Raw genomic sequence first — 18,669 nt, forward strand, 5'->3', positions numbered from 1 at the left:
CCTATATGACTCTTTTTCAGACGAAACAACTCGTGCCAAAACCAATCAAAAATACAATAACAGCACTGCACACGAAGATTCAACATCCAATTCAAACTGAAACTACAATCAAAAAACAGAAGACAGCGATTATTGAAATCACCTTTTCCATTACGGTACTTCTCTCTTGCTAACGATAATAATCTATATAGGAGTTCTTATAACATCATAGAAGTGCCATCTAGCAAATAATGGAAGAGGTCCTCACCATTTCTTACAGAAAAATCCTAATCTTTTTTTAATATTTAAGTTAGGTGTATCAAGGAAATTTGCAACTTCAAACAAATAGACTTAGCCATGATAATATTTATACACGCATCCATAAAAATGGAGATGTCAACTTCCTACAGAGATACATAGATGATCTCCGCAAAACATCACGCAAGTTACAAATTATAAACCAGCTTAACAATTCCACCATCACTCCTTGTTCATGATATTCACATGCAATATCCGGAAACATAAAATGCAATTCACAAGCGACGAACAATCAACCCTTGCATTCTATTAAGAAATGGTAAAAAAAAGTTACAGTGAAGAAAATGAATTTCCAACAATCATTCATCGCCCATGAAGGATATAACTAAAATGCAAATGTCAATAATATTTACCAATTTCAGAGAACATCATCACCACACAGGCATAACATAAACATTAGAAAACAAAGTAAAACATTTCTGACATCCAGCTACGTAACCCATAACTAAGAAAAAGCATCATGCAAAAAAATGACACAACAATCCTACAATATTAAGGCAATATTTCAGACATCTTTTAAACTTCAATGCAAATTGATATGCATCTGGCAGTGTTTCTAAAAACTAGAAAAGAAAACTCAATTCAGAAATCCACACACGAGATAAGTCAGTGGTGAGTATTACTAAGAGATATGATTTGAGCCCATGATATCTGCACTTCAGCAGATGTTAGATAAAACTTATATAAAAGGGTCATTATAATCCTTTGAGCCACATCTATCAATCACAATAAACACCAAGGCTAAATTTATCAAGTAAATATGAACAGATAAACAATTGTAAAAAGTTTACTTAAACCATTGCTATTAATTAAAAACCCCAGGGGTTCGTGCTAAGTACAAACACAACAGAGGATAAGCAATGACACCAGAACAAAAATCACCAGAAATTAAATGAACTAAACAAACCACCAATTCAGTTTAACCTACATATACTAACAAAAGGGCCAAGTATACGCATAATAAGCTAAAATTCATTGACAAAATTATACCAAAAACATATTATGCTGTGAGCAGAAAAAAACTAATAATCCCATAATAATATCTCTCGAAATCATCTAAATTATCCAAAGCAGTAAATAAACATAAAACAAAACGTCCAATACTTGCCCCAAATTTATATTAAAAAGAAGAAAAAAGAAAAAGCACATAACAAACAGAAGAGGGAAAAAGAGTCTTCCTCATCCTCATTCGAGAGGGACCTCAACATCACCGTCGGTGATCTCTTGCTGCAAGTCCTTGGGATCCTTCCCATCAACGGTGCATCCAACGGAGACACACGTCCCGAGAATCTCCTTAATCGAGCCGCTGAGGTCCTTGGCCATTGACCTCGGCTTCATAACCCTAGCGATCTCGATGACGTCATCAAGCGAGATGTTGCCGTTGTGCTTGATGTTCTTCGTCTTCTTCCTGTCGCGCTCGGGCTCCTTGAGGGCCTTGATAACAAGCGCCGCGGCGGAGGGGACCACCGTGACCTTGGCCTGACGGTTCTGCACGGTGAGCTTCACGGTCACTCGGAGGCCCTTCCAGTCCTTGGCGGTTTCCTTGGCAATGTCTTCTCCGATCTTCTTGGGGGAGAGACCGAGGGGACCGATCTTGGGGGCGAGGGAACTCGCCGCGCCGACCTCGCCGCCGGTGACGCGGACGAAGACGTCGACGACCTGGGAGGGGTCGAACTTCGGCGGCATTGTTTTGCAGAGATGGAAGAGGGGTTAGGGTTTGGGGGTGATAATGAGGCGAAGCGGGTTCAAGGAGTACAAGGAGGGGTTATATATATTGACCACTAGGGTTTTTCTTTACACTAACTGGATTTGGGCCCTTATATGTGGATCCACTCAGATCAAGTTACTCTATTTTTCTTATATTTTCTAATTGGGTTACTCTTTTAAGATAATGTTATGTGTTGGGCTTTACTTGATACTTAGTTCTCATAAAAATTGGAGTCCATATCTTGAGAATTATAGAGAAAAATAATATTCAATATATATATAGTAACAATAATAGATTAAGCCTTAAATAAGGATTTATGTTCTTATTTTTATAAAATTTAACCCGATTTGATCTATTTAATAAAAGTATTAGAATTAAGTTTTTTTAAAAATGTGTTATGCTTAATAAATTAGTTTATTTATTTATATAATATAACAAAAAAATTAATATATGTATATTATTAATAATATAAATAAATAAATATTATAAAATAAAAAATAAATAAATTATCAATATTTTATCACTTTTACTTAAACATTTTATGTATCATATTCATACAAAATCAATAAATTACAAATGCAAATTTTCACTATCATGTTTATTGTACAACATTGTACATGAGTTTACATGAATTGTTCCTTTAATAGAAAATGATTTCTTTTACTTCTTCTTTATGATATTGCACATGTATGTTTTTTAATTTGTTACCATAATTATTTTTATTTGTTAACAAATTAAAATAGGTGTCAAATATTTAGAATATGACAAATGAGTTATGAAAAATATTTATAAAGTTACTATTGGATAAGAATAAGAAAACTCTTTATTGTCTAATAAAAAATTATTCATTTTCTCCCTCTTTGTGGCATTATATATATTTCTTTTAAAATCTAAAGTATATCGAATGACAAAAGTCATATGTTGATAAGAAGAAAAAGCCTTTGGAGTTTGCTAAAAGAGAGTGCTAAAAGAGAGTATGTGTTTCTGAAGGTGACACCCACTATCGAAGTAGGAAGGGTGATAAAGTTCAAGAAACTGACCCCACAGTTTATTATACCTTATCAAATCCTTCGTCACGTATGTCCACTACTTATCAATTGGCGTTGCCACCATTCTTATCCAACCTACATGATGTATTACATGTGTTTCTGTCAGGAAAGTATGTCTATGACCAAGTCATGTAGTGGAGGTGGATGAGGTGCATATTGGACTTTAAAGAGAACTTGACTTATTATAAGAGACTATTGTTGTAATTGATTACATGCTGAAGGAGTTGAGGGGCAAATTCATTTGCTTAGTGAAGATATTATGGGATGCAACTACTGATGAGGTTTTCTGGGAGGTTGAAGAGTAATTCAAAGATCAATATCCATTTCTATTCCTAAGTAGGTTAATTTTTTGGGATGAAAAATCTTGTGGTTGAGGAGTATTGTTACACTATATATTTTTACTAATAATTGATAATTTGGTTTATTTATATGTTGTGGTGATTTTGAGGTTTAATTGTCAAGAAACTTAGGGAGTTTAGGAATTCCTTATGCGTTTTAGGAAGTTTAAGGGTTCTTTGGACAGATGTTCAGTTGACCCTGAGGAGATGGTATATAAGGTTTCTTTTAAGACTTTAATTTTAGTTGTTGTGGATTGGTGTCCTATTTGGTTATTAATCTAGCAAGTGTAAAAAAATTGTGTTGGTTTGAATGTGTGACGACATATGTAGTTGAGGTGTTATATATATGATGCATTGATTTTTGGTGTTGCTTATATGTTATGTTGATTTGTTGTTGAATGACATGATTGTTATTGTAAGTTGAGATTGTTGTCTACCTTTCAAGGTTGTTGAATGTCATGTTCAGATGTTGTGTTATGTTTTTTACATGTGGACATTTGGTAATATAGTTATTTTTAGGCTAAATCCCTATTTTGGTCCCTTATAATAATTGTTTGTTTCAATTTAGTCTCACTTTTATTTTTGGTCTCAATTTGGTCCCTCATAAGTTAATTGGTTTTAATTTGGGACTTCCGTCCAAATTATTTAAACAGAGTTAACTATTGGCCACGTGGATGCCACATGGATGCATACGTGGATGTCACGTGGACGCCAAATTTTGTGAAAACACCTGGAACCAGAACGGTCCGTTCTGAAACCAGAACGGGTCGTTCTGGATGCACTCTTGGTGTGTTAATTTTGCATCTGAAACGGGCCGTTCTAGATGCAAAATTAACACAACACTTGTACATCAAAACGACCCGTTCTGAAACCAGAACGGCCCGTTCTAAAACCAGAACGGCCCGTTCTGGATTCAAAATTGCCCGTTCTGATTTTAGAACGACCCGTTCTGGATTCAAAATGGCCGGTTTTGGTTTTAGAACGACCCGTTCTGGTTGCATTTTTAGTGTGTAAATTTTACACCTGGAACGGGCCGTTCCGGATGCAAAATTTACACACTATAAGTGCAACCAGAACGGGCCGTTCTGGTTTCAAAACGGGCCGTTCTGGTTTCAAAACGGGCCGTTCTGGTTCCAGGTGTTTTCAAAAAATTTAGCATCCACGTGGCATCCCCCTATGCATCTACGCGGCATCCATGTGGCCACACAGTTAACTCCGTTTAAATAATTTTGGACGGAAGTCCCAAATTGAAACCAATTAATTTATTAGGGACCAAATTGAGACCAATTAATTTATTTGGGACCAAATTGAGACCAAAAATAAAAGTGGGATTAAATTGAAACAAATAATTATTATAAGGGACAAAAATAGGTTTTTAGCCTTATTTTTATTTCTATACTAGATATATGTTTATTCCTTAAATACTAGCCTACCTACGTATATTTTCCTTATGGTTAGACTATGATGATCATATATATATATGAGAGCATGACAGGGTTAGACTGGAGCCAGTGCATTTTGATGCCACGTCTAACAATGACTATGATAACTTTTTTAGACTATCTTGATGTAGTTAATTTAACTGTGTTGTTCGATTGAGAACTTAACATTTTTATTTTCAGTACTAACTTATTATCTATATTTATATACTTGTATAGTGTTCTGTCTTCTTTTAGTTGTTGTTGAGAATTTTCACATATATGTAGTATTGTGCATATATCCATATACTATATACATATCTAGTTTAGGTATTATATGTTTTTCGTTGCTAGTAGTTGAACCGTTAAGTGTAGAAACAATGACATGTCGCTACACTTCTCATATTTTGTAGTTATTTAAATAAAAAAGATTTTCATGAGATATATTTTCTTAAGAACCATTTTTATCTAACTTTCACACAAAAACATTTATATAAAAGGGTTGGAAATCCATTTTTTTTCGAGTTAAAGAAAAAATTTGATATATACCAAATATCACAATATCTTTTTTTAAAACAAAATATATATAGTCGGAATTTATCTTCTTCTAAAACATTCATGTTTTCATACATTTCATTGTTCAATTTTAAAATATTGAGAAAAAGACATTCATGTTTTCATACATTTCATTGTTCAATTTTAAAATATTGAGAAAAAGGTAACAACATCGTTTATACTTTCATAAACTCCATGTAAGTCCTTTTTTTCCCTCTCTCTCATTTTTGTATGTAAGTGTGATGTAATATCCTTATTGATTAAAACTCATTATTTTCATCATTTCTTATTTAATTAATTTCGTGTCAATACCTATTTGATTAAATAGTTAAATTGAGTGTTTTCGTAATTTCATCAAATACAATTTTAATATGTTAACCCTAATTATTATATTTTTTTTATCCATTGTCACTGGACATCAAATATGAAAACACATTAATTTTATTAACTAATTAAAATATAAATTAAATTAAATAATTAATTAGACATATTTTTTTATCACTTTTAATTATATTGTCTTAAAAAAGAGAAAATTAGGATAGCATTTCATGTATAAATTTGTAACAAATTATTTCATTGTGTTTTTTATTACAAAATATTTTATTGTTATTAGGTAGGAGTTAATATATTTTTATTTTATCACTTTTTTCATTAACTTGACAATTAAAAATAAATAATTATAAATTTTTCATAAGATATGATATTTTTATAATTATTTTAAATCTATAAATTATAAAATTGTGTTGCTAATTTCTTATTAAGATTTTTAATTTATAAATTTAACAAGTTATTTAAGCAAAATAATGTTATATATATGTATATATTATTTTCTAGTTTACTTGTATTTTAATTTTAATTGTTATTTTGATTGTTACTTTAACTTTTTTTTCTTATTATGATAAACTATAAAAATTATATTTTACTCTTTGATTTATTGTATATAATTTAATCGTATGCAAATTATTGATGTGTTATTTAAAATGAATATGATATTTTTTATGCTAGATTATGATACAATTATACTCTACAAGGAAGAAGAAATTCAACTTTTTGTAAAGGATATTGTAAAAAATATTTATATATATAAGAAAGTAATATTGTAACCAAACATGAAAATCTTTATTTCCCAACAAAAATCATATAAATATTTTCAAGAATATTTACAAGTAACCAAACGATTTTTAGTCATTCTTAAGAATTATGATTTTTTATACTCATAATTCTCAGGAATCATGATTCTTAAGTATAAAAAAATTTCTCCCTACTAGACACTAACACCAAATTTTATATCTTTAAAATTTTTTTGTACAATGCAAATTTAATTTATTCAACCATTAAATCATGTGATATTATACTCAAAATTATATATATCAAATTTAACATGATTTAAAAAATATTTAGTAGTTCAGCACATTGTTTTATTTAAATATACGGTATGATATTTAAAATATGCATGAATATCAAATTCTGGAAAACATTTATAAAACTAAAAAGTTTAAATCATGTAAAATCCGATATACGTGATATTATACAATTCAATAGTTGAATTAGTTAAATTTTGTATTATACAAAAAAGTTATTAAAGTTTTAAAATTTGGTATAAATATTTAAATTTACACTTGGATTTACACCTCTCATGTCTTATTATGAAAAATGAGTGGAGTAAATCATAATCATTAGATTATAGATAAAAATATTCAATTGATAAGATTAAAACTTAATTATAAGCACTATTGTATAAGAACAATGAGAATATTGATATTATTAATTTTTTCACTACTATCAATATCACTACCACTATCATTATTATTATTGTTGTTATTATCACTCTCAATATCATAATCATTGTCATTGTTACTCTCGTTGACGTTGTCACATGGCGGCAACAATAACAATACTAATGGTAATAATAACGATAATTAATGATAAAGATGGTGACAATGTCACTACTAATATTATCATCTATTATTACCATTGTCGTTATTAATAATGAAAATAATAATAATAACATGGATGTTTACAACAATGACTGATGATAATGTTGATAATTATAGAATAAATAATAATAATAATAATAATAATCTCCTAAAAATATATAATTAAGTTTAAATTTTAATTATTTATTACTTTAGCTATAATTTACTTTTCTCATTTTATTTTATCTACGTATATAAGGTGCAAAACTTTTCTCTGAATTGATCACGATACATGGATTTAATATCGTGGACTTACTAAATGTAAAAGTAACAAAGGTTTGTAATTTAATTGATTAAAGTAAAAATCATGACTGAGTAAGAGGAATCTTAATAAGACTCCCACTTGTTATCTCTCCCAAAAAGGAAGAATAACCCACCAATTTGAAGTTAATGAAGTCTGTTTTTCAAGATCCTCGATTAGGTGCTCCTGACTTTTCTTTTGTATAAAGCTCTTATTCTTGATCCTAAAATCCACTAATCCATGGGTGCAATATTGTTGGCCCCTTGAGAGTTGTTGATTTCATAAGTGGGACACAACCTCAATTCAAATAAAATGAACATCCAGATATGCCGCCCTGTAAGTGAACTTTCAATAAATAAGAACTCCAATCAATAATCCTTTCAATGCTTTGTCACTTATTCCACATCATAACAAAATTGGATATAAATTTTAAACTTAATCCTTGCCCCTAAAAGGAATAGAAAGGCCAAAATCAAAATGTTAAATGGAATAATATAATCAATGTTTAACTTGTAATGGCTAAGCCACACACTAGCATAGAGTAGGACCCTCCTTGTCTCGCATAATTTATAATTCTTATCCGTCATAACAGGGTAGACAGATTTCTTTTCATCCTCTATACATTAAAAGTTTTTAGTAGACTATCACTGTTGTTGTTTCATATCCTTTTTTTTATTTTGTTTCTTTTGTAGTCAATTGCTCATCCATATAGATTATTCATTTCATAGTTAACTTTGTAGTACTAGCCAGTGTTATTGAAAGAACCAAAGAGGAACATATCATAAATGATATTAGATGATTTTTTTTAATATTATTGTAACTATTAATCATACACCTTCTCTCTGATCTAGATATAAAAGTATAAAACAAAAATACTTGTGCTGTTATGCACCGTGAGTCACAACTTGGGGTACCTAAAAGTGGCATAAACTTAGATGTTGTATTCAATGTATTGTTTATTTTTAGGAGAGGAGCAAAGGTTCAAACTAAATTCCAAGGGAAAATAAGAAAAATTATAATAAACATCTATGGACAGTTCTTGTGGATGCTTGTTGGATTACCCAATGCATGTTTTGATTACTTCTTGTTGTTCTTCTTCTAGTAATCTTTTTTTTTTTCTCTCCTCCTTCTTGTTGATAGGTCTATCAAATTTGAAATAACAGAAGTGTTAATAACAAATTCTCTAACATATTTATTTTTATTAATTTAAGTTTATTAAAAAATAATAAAAGTAAGAAAAATTATCATTAAATAAAATGTAAAATCTATCAGTTTTTATATCTTTAGTAAATTTTAATCACTTAAAAATATGTTATTAATATTTCTCATAATCATTTCTATATAAAATATGGTGTTTGAAACTAATACACGCTGTCACTTAGATTATCTTCGATAAAAAATAAAATTAAGATACAATTTTATAAGTTAAAAATATTATAAAAATACAACTATTCTAAATGCTTTACGTGGACAAATGAAAAGTATGATATGTACATATATATATTTTTAATTTATTCTTTACGATGAATGCCATTTGTATCATGTATAGTAAATATTTTTTTATATTATTAGAAAAAGAAATAAAGTCAGTTCTTAAAAAATGACAGCTGCAACTTGATGGCCCTCGGCCTGCCATGACTTGTCCTTGCTGTAGTTTTTTTTTTTTTTTTTTTTTTTTCTTTCACAATGTACCAAAAAAATACACGGTATTTTCAATGAAAGCAACTCATTTGAGTTGTTTCATGCATTAAAAAATGAAAAAAGTGGTCCCGAGTGTGCCATGTCAGTATTAAACAACTCAAACATAAATTTACTCTAATGGTAAGAAACTTTAAGAAATTCTAAAAATTAAAATTTTTTTCTAACTATTTATGAACCAATTTTAAATTTTTATTAAAAAGGATAAATTGCACTATAATGAAAGAAAATAAATTACGAGAAAAAATACACATTAAGTAGATATTAAAAATAAAATAAAATAATAATAAATACATAGACATTATACAAAATTAATTTTCATCATTATTATTTCTGAAACGTTTCCAAATATGTTCAATAAAATTTGTTTGAAATCTGGTAAGGAACGGTTGCTTGAGGAAACAACTCTTTCTCTTTCTCAAACAACTCATGTTACCACGTCAGAATCCTCTAATAATAAAAAATCGGGACTTGAATTGCTTCTGGGACAAGTAATTTTCATTGAAATTGCTATTAATGAAACTTAATAAATGACAAACAAAAATTTAGCATATCTATGAATATAAATACGCTGTCCTGATATGTGCAGCATGCCGTATACCATTAACATAAAAGAAATCTGAATTGTGTCGGACATAATAATGTGTTGTTATATTATTTAAATAAAACTAGCATTTTATATACTAAATATTTATTATATAATTAAAAGTTATAATATATTATATAAATAAATATATATTTAAAGTTATTAGTTGGATTATATTTACAATGTGTTTAAATAAATACTTTTAACATATAAATTGTATTTTAGATTTTTGAGAAATAATTTTTATTATGATAAAATATTATTTTAGTTATTATTAATTTATAGTAAAAATATTAAAACTTAATTAAAAACAATATGATAAATATAAATGGAAATAGATAAAATAAAATTTAAAAGAATTCTAAAAGTCGTGATTTTATTGAAAAAACAATCACTTATAAATACTATCGCTACAATAAGCTCTCTCAAATGCCCGTGCACAAAATAGTTAGTGATATAAATTTTTTTTCTTCTTTCAGTAAAACAGTGTCTAATCAGATATCACCTTTAATATGTTTTTTTACTTATTCATTATAAAAAGTTAACAATTTATTATAAACAATAATTTATGATGGAATTCTTCTATTCCTCCTCTAGGCTGAAGCTAAAACTGTTGGGTAATGGACAACATTTTCAGTCAAGCTATATATAAGGAATAGAAAATACTAATGAGTATTAGAATTACAATAAGATATGTGGTCATGTGGCTGGAAGTGATATGTGAAAGTAAAGTAATGAGCATTTATTTATTCTTTGTGCAGTCTGTCCGGTCCAGCATAAACACCAAATGCACTTTCTCTAGAATCCTGAAGAAGAGATGAACAAATGTTAATACATGAATGATTAATGTGAATATTAAGAAATAACAACTTTTTTGGAGTTGAAACAAAAAGTGTTGAATGGTTCAGTGAAACTATAAATGAAACGATAAACAGAAGAGAATGAAGAGATTACGCGTGTCGCATTGGAGGTCAGGGCCAGCTGGCAAGCAGGAAATGAATTAGCGTTAAATGATAGGAGTGAGGTCTTACTGTCATATGCCACCATGCACCTTCATCTTTCTCCAAATCATTGGATGCCACGTCTCCTATATATAGCTACCATAATACGCCTTTCTTCACTATACATACTTTAAATTACAAATAAAAACAATAATAATTCTAATATTTTTGGTCAAAGATTTTAGGTTTTAGTTCATTTTTACTAAAAAGTAATCACATTTATTTTAAAAGGACTAAATTCGTTTTTTGTTTTTTAAAGTTTGATAACTAAATTTATCAATATGGATACGCAATAATCTTATTAAACAGGATCACATCTGTCATCATATATATAGTGAGGTGATATCAACTATCTTTATTTCAGCATATTATGATAATTAAAGGCAATACAAATGTTGTTTGTTCTTGAGATAAATTTAAGTTGATCTCATGTAATGGACTGTTTGAGATTGATCACAAAAAGTATTTACACCTTTTGGTCATAGCATTTGAAGAAGCATTGTGAAATGTTCAGGCAGATTCCCTGTAATCAGGGTTTAGTTGCTATAAAAGTTAATTTCTTTGGCTCATCAGCAAAATTTATCTGTTATTGACTTTTATATATAAATTAAAAAGGTTACATATGTTAATAAAAAGACTTCATCCAGCAGAAAAAAAAATGCAATAACAACCTTATTAAACAAAGTTTTAAATTTCTCATCTCGATCTTTTGATTGTGACTTTCACTCATAATCAGAGTTAAAAAGTTTTTCTCATTCTTCTTATCTTCATTTGATATCTTTATTTTGATTCATTTTAAATTATATAATCATTAATAAATTAAAAGATTTCTTATGATCAATTCAAAATTTTAAATATAATTTTTTCCATAAACAGGATGAAAAACAAACAAAATGAGTGTAAAAATAAAAGTATTTATAGAAAAATAACGGCTTGTTAGGTATAATTTTGTTAATGAAGCGGGGTTTTATTGAAACAGTAAAATGGGTGGGTGGGTAGTTGGTAGTTTCTCATTCTCACACATTAGTGAGGAAGAAAAGGCATATATAGAAGATGGAACCTTATCCATAATGTAACGCAGCATTTTCTCTATATTAGTATAATTATTTTCACACGATACACGATATTATTTAAGAACAAGAATAACAACATTTATATACCACCTCCACATCTCTCTCTCTTTCCTTTCCCATTCTTATCCAAAAATAATAATGAAAACGGTATTTACAACAACACTCATTTCCCTAACGAGAATAAAGAAAAGGAAGGAAGCAAACCCTTTTATAAAAGCACACCAAAGGAACCATAATAAACAACAACGTAGGAGAAAGCAAACCCTCTCCACAACACAACACAACACCACACACAGAGACACAACCTAAACTTCCACGCGTTATAAAAACCACCACCTGCATGCTTACAATGGCCACCAGAAAAACCTACTTCGCCGCACGGAGCCACCGTTTCCTCCCCGTAGCTCCAGACACGGACTCTCTTTCCCTTTCCGTGGATTCCGATTCCGATTCCGCGTTCGAGTTCCACGAGTCCGAGATTTACGACTCGGGCCGGGCCAACTCGTTCGAGTGCCGCGGATCGTTACATGGTCGCGCCTCTGGCTTCGCCAAGAAAAAGGGGTCTCCCACCACCGCTCCGGCGTCGGTGCCGGTGAACATCCCCGACTGGTCGAAGATCCTCGGCGGCGAGTATCACCGGCGGAGGAACAGCGACGAGGAGAACGAGGAGAACAGTGTGAGGGTGCCACCGCATGAGTTCCTAGCGAGGACGAGGGTGGCTTCGTTTTCCGTGCACGAGGGTGTTGGGAGGACCCTCAAGGGAAGGGATCTCAGCACACTCCGAAACGCCATTTGGGCCAAAACCGGTTTCCAAGACTGAACAAAAAAAAAAAAAGAGAGTACAAACACACTTAACCATCTCCCAAATCTTCTTTTTTTTTCCTTCTAAATTTTTGGGTTCTTTTTTTGGTTACTACTGTAATTGGTATGTATTTTTGGTTGTTAATTACGTTCGCGTATGCTGTATGCATATTAAATGTAAGGTTTCGGTTATTAATTCGAAACCTGAGGTTTGTAATTTCGTGTTTACGTGCCCTCTAAAGGAATATATAACTTTTATCAATGTTGACGTTGTTTTGAGATGTGATATGCGTCTAGGGTTGATTGCTTCTGTTTTAGTTTCATGGACGGTGTTGTGTTGATGAAAAATCTAAATGGTGAGTGGAAAGTTAGGGGAGGGGTTGGTGGGGACGTTATAGGAGAAGAAAAGGAAAGTAGGGCCAGCTTGTTGGGTGATTTGATATAGGGTTTGGGACCAACGGGGAAGGCTGTTTCATTCTACACCACAAACTTTCCAACTAGTGTGCACTAATCATCAAATATCCATTCATTGCTGCCTTTTTAAATTTTTAGGTTAAAAAAATGAAATAATAAGTGAAAGAGAAATCATATTATGATGAAATTGAACCTTAGAAGAGTTTTAGAAACGCATGAGTTAACATTACTTTTTTTTTTTTTTGGGGTATATCAATGATCCATATAATAATTTTACTCTAGGTATCATTCACTATTCACAAGTGTATTTAATTGCATTTTCAAGTGTTGACTTTAACCAATACTTCGATTAATGTCACACCTTAGGTCAAGGTAATTAACTAGTCCATTTAAGGATAAAGTCTCATAGGGTTAGTTTGGAACGATTTTCCCCCAAACATGGCATGCTCAAAGATCATGCATGTCATGCTGTGAATTTAGTTTTGAGATCCTCACTTGGTTGAAGATGAAAATGTGTTTTAAGTTGAGGTGCGGTTGTAATCATGTTCTTTCATGTCTAGCTGACTTGTAATATCCAATTAGTAGAACATATATACGACATATTGTGGTTGGATGTGGATTATCAAGCCCTCCAAAATTTATGTCAATCACTAGTTTCATGCAACAATCATGACAACTCAATTTTGGATCGAGGTACCATGTTGCCCTTACTTTCATGGTTGGAATATCAAGTTTACCCTTGTAAATTGCTTATAAGTAGGGTCGATCCACTTTTACGGTTGTCTTCATTCTCCCTTCATAAATATTCATATTTTTGTTTCTCTACGACTTTAACGACACATAGTCATTATGGTTTTGAAGTTTTTTCGACACTCTTAGTTTTTCTTGCATTCTTCACTCCCAAGTACCTTCCTCTCCTTTTGTTCATTTTTTTACTCCTCTTTTCCACCAATGTTAACCTTAGGAAAGGAAGGTGGGTGGAGGAAGGCAACAATGGAATTTCTATAAAAGGTTTTCACAATGTAATGTTTGGGGTTTGACCATTACAAGTCTTCTTCTAAGGAGAAACCTGGGTTTGACCTTTATTCTTCACTATTATTAGAAATCTGAGAAAGTTTGTCTACCGAGGTCGTACTCCATATGAAAAGTTAAAAATATATCAGCTTGCGTCAAAATGTATATCAAATTTCCAGACTTAGCTCTTGATTCTTCTAACCTTTCTAATTATATATGTTTCTTGTAACTTCATTAGTTCTCTTCCAACATGTCATACATATTATTGTTTCTTGTTAGGATGCAAGTAAAGTCTCACATTGTTCAAATAAGAAAATGAACATTAATTTATATACACACACTTGTCTTATATACACACACTTGTCCGATGCTCAACACTTCTCTAACAGGTTCATTTATTTTTTTTGGTATGGTTTGGGTTTAACCGTTTATGGTTAAGAATCAACAATCAAAAATTGTATCATTATACAAAAATTTCCTAAACTAATGTGCAATAATAAATTAATATATATTCTTCGATGATTTTTTTTTTAATTTTCACAATAAAAAAATGAGCAAGACTTGGTGTAAGACAACATTTAAATCCAATCAGACTTGAAATCAAAAACTTATAATCAAATTTCTAGTTCTTTTTAATTATTTAACATCACTTTAAGAATTAGAATTGTAAATAACCGTGCAAGTTTTATGGAGATTAAATTAAAGTTGAATTGTAATCTTACTTGGTTAAATCCAGCTCTCAACTTTGAGCGAATTTATAGGAGGGACACATTAATGGCGTGATAGTTATAATCAATTTCAAAGCTAAATAAGCACAGATTATGGTATTTATAAATTGAAGGAATCGCAAGAATTCCTCCCTATTAATTGAGATAAGAGATTAAGATGAAATTAGACACATAATATTGCGAAAAATACACCAAGGTTATAATTAGGTTACAACTGACACCGACTTAGATGATAATATACACATGATAATTATTTCCTTAAATTATAAAAATGTAATTAAAAGTGCTCACCGCCTATACCACAACTTTGAGATTAATAATACAAGCCTCAAAGATAGGAGATAAATCATTCCCAACAAAAAACAATCTTATATACAATCACATTATCATATATATATATATATATATATATATATATATATATATATATATATATATATATATATATTTAATACATAATTATATATAATTTTAATATTTATTTTTAATAAAATTTAATAATATATATTATATATTATTATAACTTATTTATATTTTTTAATAATGTACCAACATATATTATTGTATTTAAAATGTAAAACTTATAATGTAAGAATAAATTTTAATGATAAATATGTGTAATAGTTTTGTTTTAGTGATTGTACGAGTACAGTTTTACTCATTAGCTAGGTATATCTCATTATCACACATAACTTTGTTGCCTCCAAGTTAGCAAATATGCACTGTCCAATTATAACTAACTAACCACTAAACCAAACTTGCTTACCGAATGAATATATCTCACCATACATTTTGGGGGTTCAAAATCAAAATCTTTTAAATAAACTGCATGTCTCATCATCCATCGCTTTTCAACGGACATGATTCCTAGATAAAGCTTAATACTCCCTCCGCGTTTCTATATATAAGAAATATATGACGAAAATCATCCGGATCAAGAAAATGTTATTTGAGCGGTTAATTATAATTAATATATCTTAAGTTTAAATTTTATTATTAAAATACTCATACAATTAAATGCTTTAATGTCACTAATTGTATCTCCTCATTTCAAGTCACTATTTTTTTTTCATGGATATCATTAGTTGAGTTGTAGAATAAATTCGACAATTTGCCAAATTGAATGTTTAAAATATCATTAAAATCTTACAAATACAAAATTGTATGAAATATTTAAAAAAAAAAAAACAAGACCTACATTAAGTAAAGATAGTGGACACCTTTTGACATCCCTTAAAATGGAAGTTCTCTAATAAATTAAGGTCACTAATATAAAAAATTGGTCAGTATCTCTCTCATGGTATAAAAGAAATCTATTAATTTATATAAATGAAAATATGACTATGTTTTTTATATTTAAGAAAAAAATTATACTTTTGTTTCTTATAGATAAGAATGAAGTAGTATTATTTGTGCGGTTATGTATTAAACTTTTATATTTGATCTTATATATCAAAAAGACTCAAATTGTTAATTAAAAGTAAAGGTATATTTATAAATTTTTTTTCTTTTAATTCATTGAAACATCTTTTTAAGGATGAATTTTGTGACAACCCAGTGAATGTGTAAGTGGATAATACCTTTGGATGAAGTAATCCTAATGATACCGGTAAACTTTAAGTTGAATCATTGACATTAGAAAGAAAGCGTAAATCACTCCTCTCACATACACTCGATTAGAGAGCTTATATATTTCAACATGTCAAAAAATTATAGATCATTTAGGAGTCAAGACTAAAAATAATCTCACTCTTATCTTATTAAGACATTTTCTGAAGGACAAAATTATTCATACTTGAGGTTAGAACAATAAGCAATTTTTAACTAAATTTCTCTATTTAATGATTTTATCCCATAAAATATCCCTACATTCAAATGAGATATTTTCAATGTCATTATTTATTGTTGGTAAGTTCCAACAAATGATAGTTTTGAAAAGACAAATTAGATGATATCAATGAAATTAAATAATGTTAACTAACTTAATAGTTAGCATAAAATAATTTTTTATTTATATTTGAGACCAGAATCGTAGGAATGAGTATACTGACCAGTCCGACTTGTTTAAGACCTAATTCACCAAACTTGTATTTTAAATAGACTAGACAAGTCCAATTTAAAAAATAAATAGATTTTTTTAAGTTTGTATCACAAATAGATGGACTAGTTCATGAGCTTAAATAATGATTTGAAAAAAGATATTACTAAAAAAATAAAAATACATGAAATTATAAGAAAAAATTATTTTATTTTTAAATTAAAATCTATAACAAAAAAAATTTACCGACATTTAAAATAATCTTGAACACTAAATATTTAAGTATTAATACTAAAAATATTCCTAATATTTATATAATTTTCTCAACCTTTCAATAATAAACATATCAAAATATCTTTATAATAATCCTGAACAATAACTATCAACTAAATATAATTTAGGTTAAATACCTCTTTTGGTCCGTGATAACATTTTTTTGTTTCAATTTAGTCCCACTTTAATTTTTTGTCTCAATTTGGTCTCTAATAATTTAAATTAGTTCAATTTGGGATTTCCGTCCAAATGATTTAGACAGAGTTAACTGTTGGCCACGTGGCATCTACGTGGATGCCACGTGAATGCGTACGTGGACGCCAAAATTTCTGGAAAAACCTGGAACCAGAACGGCCCGTTCTGAAACCAGAACGGCCCGTTCTGAAACCAGAACGGCCCGTTCTAGATGCACTCTTGGTGTGTTAATTTTGCATCCGGAACGGCCCGTTCCAGGTGCAAAATTAACATACTAAGAGTGCAACCAGAACGGGCCGTTCTGGTTTCATAATGGGTCGTTCTGGTTCCAGAATACCAAACACAAATGGTCACTCATTATAGTTTACGGTTGTGAATCGTGTAAGAAAAAAAACCCAAGGTACAAAGGATTTCAAACACTAAATTTGGTAATATTGTAAATGAAAATTGATAACTTCAATTGCTAAACAGTTGGGCTATACAGTGTATCATTAAGGACAATGCAGTGTATCATTAAAGACAATGGTAGCAGATTTTATTTCATTGTTAGTCAAACTGGAGTGAACCACTTACTGCCAAATTGACACTATATAGTCAAGGATGAAACAAAACGGTGTTTTCCCTTGAAGTCATTAACGATGTACCCTAACAATAACATGTTTTTGAATAGGTACAACTTGAATTTTTGTGGTTTAGGGTTTCCCTTCAACGTTACCCAGATGATTTCCTTTCTCAGTAATTTTTTTGAACTTTTTTAGTATATGTTATGTTCTAAATTTTTGTTTTCAGTTTCTGAATCATGTTTCTGTCTTTGAATTTATGATATGTTATGAATTTTTATTTTTAATTTTTGAATCACGTTGCGACATTTTGATCAACGGACACATGAAGTTGGCTCTTCTGGAACGGCCCGTTCTGAATCCAGAACAGCCCGTTCTGAATCTAGAACGGCCCGTTCTGATGCACTGATGGTGTGTGAAATTTGCATTTGGAACGGCCTGTTCCGGTTGCAAAATTTACACACCAAGAGTGCATCCAGAACGGGTCGTTTTGATTTCAGAACGGGCCGTTCTGGTTCCAAGTTTTTCAAAAATTTTGGCGTAGGCATCCATCTAGTATCCACGTAAATGTCACGTAACCAACAATTAACTCTGTCTAAATCATTTGGACGGATGTCCCAAATTGCACTAATTTAAGTTATTAAGGACCAAATTGCGACCAAAAATTAAAATAGGAGTAAATTGAAATAAATTTTTTTTATCAAAG

General features: G+C 30.0%; 1 protein-coding gene and 1 non-coding gene across 2 annotated transcripts; one reads left to right on the forward strand and one right to left on the reverse strand.

Annotated features, from left to right (window-relative positions):
- Positions 1-1,249: 1,249 nt before the first annotated feature.
- LOC109798772 (Ribosomal protein L11 family protein) lies at positions 1,250-2,049 on the reverse strand. The gene has a single exon (XM_020359163.3). The coding sequence runs from the start codon at positions 1,981-1,983 to the stop codon at positions 1,483-1,485; it is 501 nt and encodes a 166-aa protein (XP_020214752.1). The 5' UTR covers positions 1,984-2,049; the 3' UTR covers positions 1,250-1,482.
- Positions 2,050-12,054: 10,005 nt separating this feature from the next.
- LOC109799142 (protein S40-4) lies at positions 12,055-13,003 on the forward strand. Its single transcript, XR_014428412.1, has one exon. It is a non-coding gene; the product is annotated as a protein S40-4 (transcript).
- The last annotated feature ends 5,666 nt before the right edge of the window (positions 13,004-18,669 follow it).

Source organism: Cajanus cajan, chromosome 8, assembly GCF_000230855.2.
Source record: "Cajanus cajan strain Asha chromosome 8, NIPB_CcT2T_4, whole genome shotgun sequence".
NCBI classification, from domain to species: domain Eukaryota; kingdom Viridiplantae; phylum Streptophyta; class Magnoliopsida; order Fabales; family Fabaceae; genus Cajanus; species Cajanus cajan.

Bases quoted from the DNA above. Each gene is read 5' to 3' on its own strand.
- LOC109798772 (XM_020359163.3), bottom strand. From the start codon at position 1,983: ATGCCGCCGAAGTTCGACCCCTCCCAGGTCGTCGACGTCTTCGTCCGC.